General features: G+C 29.6%; 1 protein-coding gene across 1 annotated transcript; it reads left to right on the top strand.

The window, feature by feature from the left end:
* Positions 1–1,037: 1,037 nt before the first annotated feature.
* LOC147792333 (uncharacterized) lies at positions 1,038–1,466 on the top strand. Its single transcript, XM_087124451.1, has one exon. The coding sequence runs from the start codon at positions 1,038–1,040 to the stop codon at positions 1,464–1,466; it is 429 nt and encodes a 142-aa protein (XP_086980577.1).
* The last annotated feature ends 1,087 nt before the right edge of the window (positions 1,467–2,553 follow it).

Raw genomic sequence — 2,553 nt, 5'->3', positions numbered from 1 at the left:
CTAGGAATAATAAACATTTTTAAATAGTAAATACTAAATTTGTCTTTTAAAAAATTAGTTAAAAAAAAAAAAAAAAAACAACAAAGAAATTTAAATATTACCATAACTCCTTTTATGTTCTTACCAAAATTTGTGAAATATTGTTTCATTCTTAAATAAATATATAAAAACTCTAAATTTCTTGTTGATTTTATCAAAATAAACAATATTTGGTTCATTGACAAAAAATATCAGAGACTGAAACAATAATTGCACGTTTTGTTTTGTTTAAAACTTTTATTTTGAGAATGAAAGATAACGGTGTGGTTTTATTAATCATCATCTCAATAAAATATTTAATAATTTGTAATTTTAATACATTCATAGATTAAAATGAAAAATGGAAGGCGTGATTCCGACAGGCTGGTAGCTTAAGTGTGTTTTGCCAATTTTGAATTATAAAAGAAATGTTAAATTAATAAAAATACTCTAAAGTTTCAATCATACAATTAAACTTCCCAACTGAGCTAAAAAATGCCAATAAATTCTAAATAAAATTAAAAATATATTTTATTAATAAGAGAAATATATATATATATATTAATATTATAGATTCATAATTTTTAGTCTATTATAAGATAAATAGATAAACATATCATTCATTTATGAGAAATTTTTTAAACATTAATAGTATCCACCAAAACTTATTCAATATAATATGGAATGCCCGTCTATCAACAAGCTCCTAGCTCCTATATAATATGGTGTCTTCTTGAGATATAATATTTGAAGTTTATATTATTTATTGAATATATCTTAGATATTTATTTTTAATATTCTTTTTTTATGATTTGATTTACAGTATATTTTATTTTATTCTTCATATTTAATTAGTTTATATTTTCCTTATTGGTAGGTATTAGTTGTTATCTTGTATCCTATTTAAAGCGTATGAATATGGATGAAAATACACACCTTCCATCCTAATTCTAATTTTCTGATTCTTAACATGGTATAGAGATCCCATCTTAGTATTCTTAAATATCAAAATTTCCTCTATGGAGGAATCAGCCAAATCCAGCTTCAAAATTTCAGATGTTGATTTAACACATCCTTATTATATTCATCACTCTGATCAGCCAAGATATTCACTTGTTCGAATCAAATTAGATGGAACAAATTACCAATACTGGAGTAAATCAGTTATGCATGCTGTTATTGCCAAAAAGAAAATTGGCTTCATTGATGGCACAATTGAAGAACCGTCTCAAGATGCTTCGACCGAATTTGAACTCTGGAATCAGTGCAACAGTATGATAATATCTTGGTTAACTCATTCAGTTGAAGCAGATATCGCTAAGAGTATTATTGACGCCAAGACAACTCATCAAGTATGGATTGATCTTCACGATCAATTCTCACAAAAGAATGCTCCAGCAATTTTTCAGATACAAAAGTCGATAGCAATGATATCACTGGAACCATGACACTGTTAGCATATTTCACCAAGCTCAAAGCACTCTGGGATGAATTAGAAGTGTACCGCACACCATTTACGTGTAATCAACGTCAAATACATGTTGATCAACGCAATGAAGACAAGTTTACTTGTAATCAACGTCAAATACACGTTGATCTAACATATTGATGATGACTCCATTACCTAATGTGATGGAAGCCTATTCATTACTTGTACAAGAAGAGATGCAGCGTTAGGTAACTTCTGAACCTACTAAGAATTTCTCGATTGCACCAGCAGTGCAGAAGAAAACCACATATTCAAAATTCGCCAAGGATAAATCATGTGAACACTGCAATAAAAGTGGCCATACAATTGATGAGTAATTTAGAGTTATTGTATTTTAAGACTTTTTATTTAATTTCGGTTACATTTACATAATGGCTAATTATGGCTATAAAGTATGAATGTTACAGCTCTCGGAGTGCCTTTAATAGTTTCATTTTTTAGGCTATATAAAGCCTTGTATGTTGTATTTGTAAGCCGACCTTGAAAATGTAGTAAAAGAAGCATTTGTTCTCTTCTTTAGCCATGGCTAAGTTTCTTTGCAATTCTATGTTGTTTAGGTTGCATGTAGAATCATTCAAGCTCGACATGATCAACCTTGCTTGTGGAGTGATTCGAATCTCTAACAAGTGTTCTTACCTTGAGATATTCGATCAACAAGGTAATCCGAATCTTACTCACTTTTTAGTGATTTCCATATAACAAGAACAATCACCTAATTCCATCCCAAATTTTTCTTCTGAGCATTTACAACAGATTGTACAAGCCTTATCTGCACTCAATCATCGTCCTTTTGGTAATTCTGATAATAACATCAATGTTGCAGGTTTGTTTCCAGTATTTGCATTATCTATTAACTCTACAAGTTCTAATTCATGGATTCTCGATAGTGGAGCTACGGATCATATAGTATCCAAAGCTTCTGTTATCATTGAACCAAAGGCTACCACCATATCTACGATAAATTTCCCTAATGGAGAGACAACACATGTGTCACGTACTGGCAATGTTTTCTTTAATCCTGACCTTAAATTAAACATTGTTTTATG

Source organism: Cucurbita pepo, chromosome 6 (assembly GCF_057944985.1).
Source record: "Cucurbita pepo subsp. pepo isolate OVF chromosome 6, ASM5794498v1, whole genome shotgun sequence".
Taxonomy (NCBI): Eukaryota; Viridiplantae; Streptophyta; class Magnoliopsida; order Cucurbitales; family Cucurbitaceae; genus Cucurbita; species Cucurbita pepo.
This window is presented reverse-complemented; position numbering and strand designations above follow the sequence as displayed.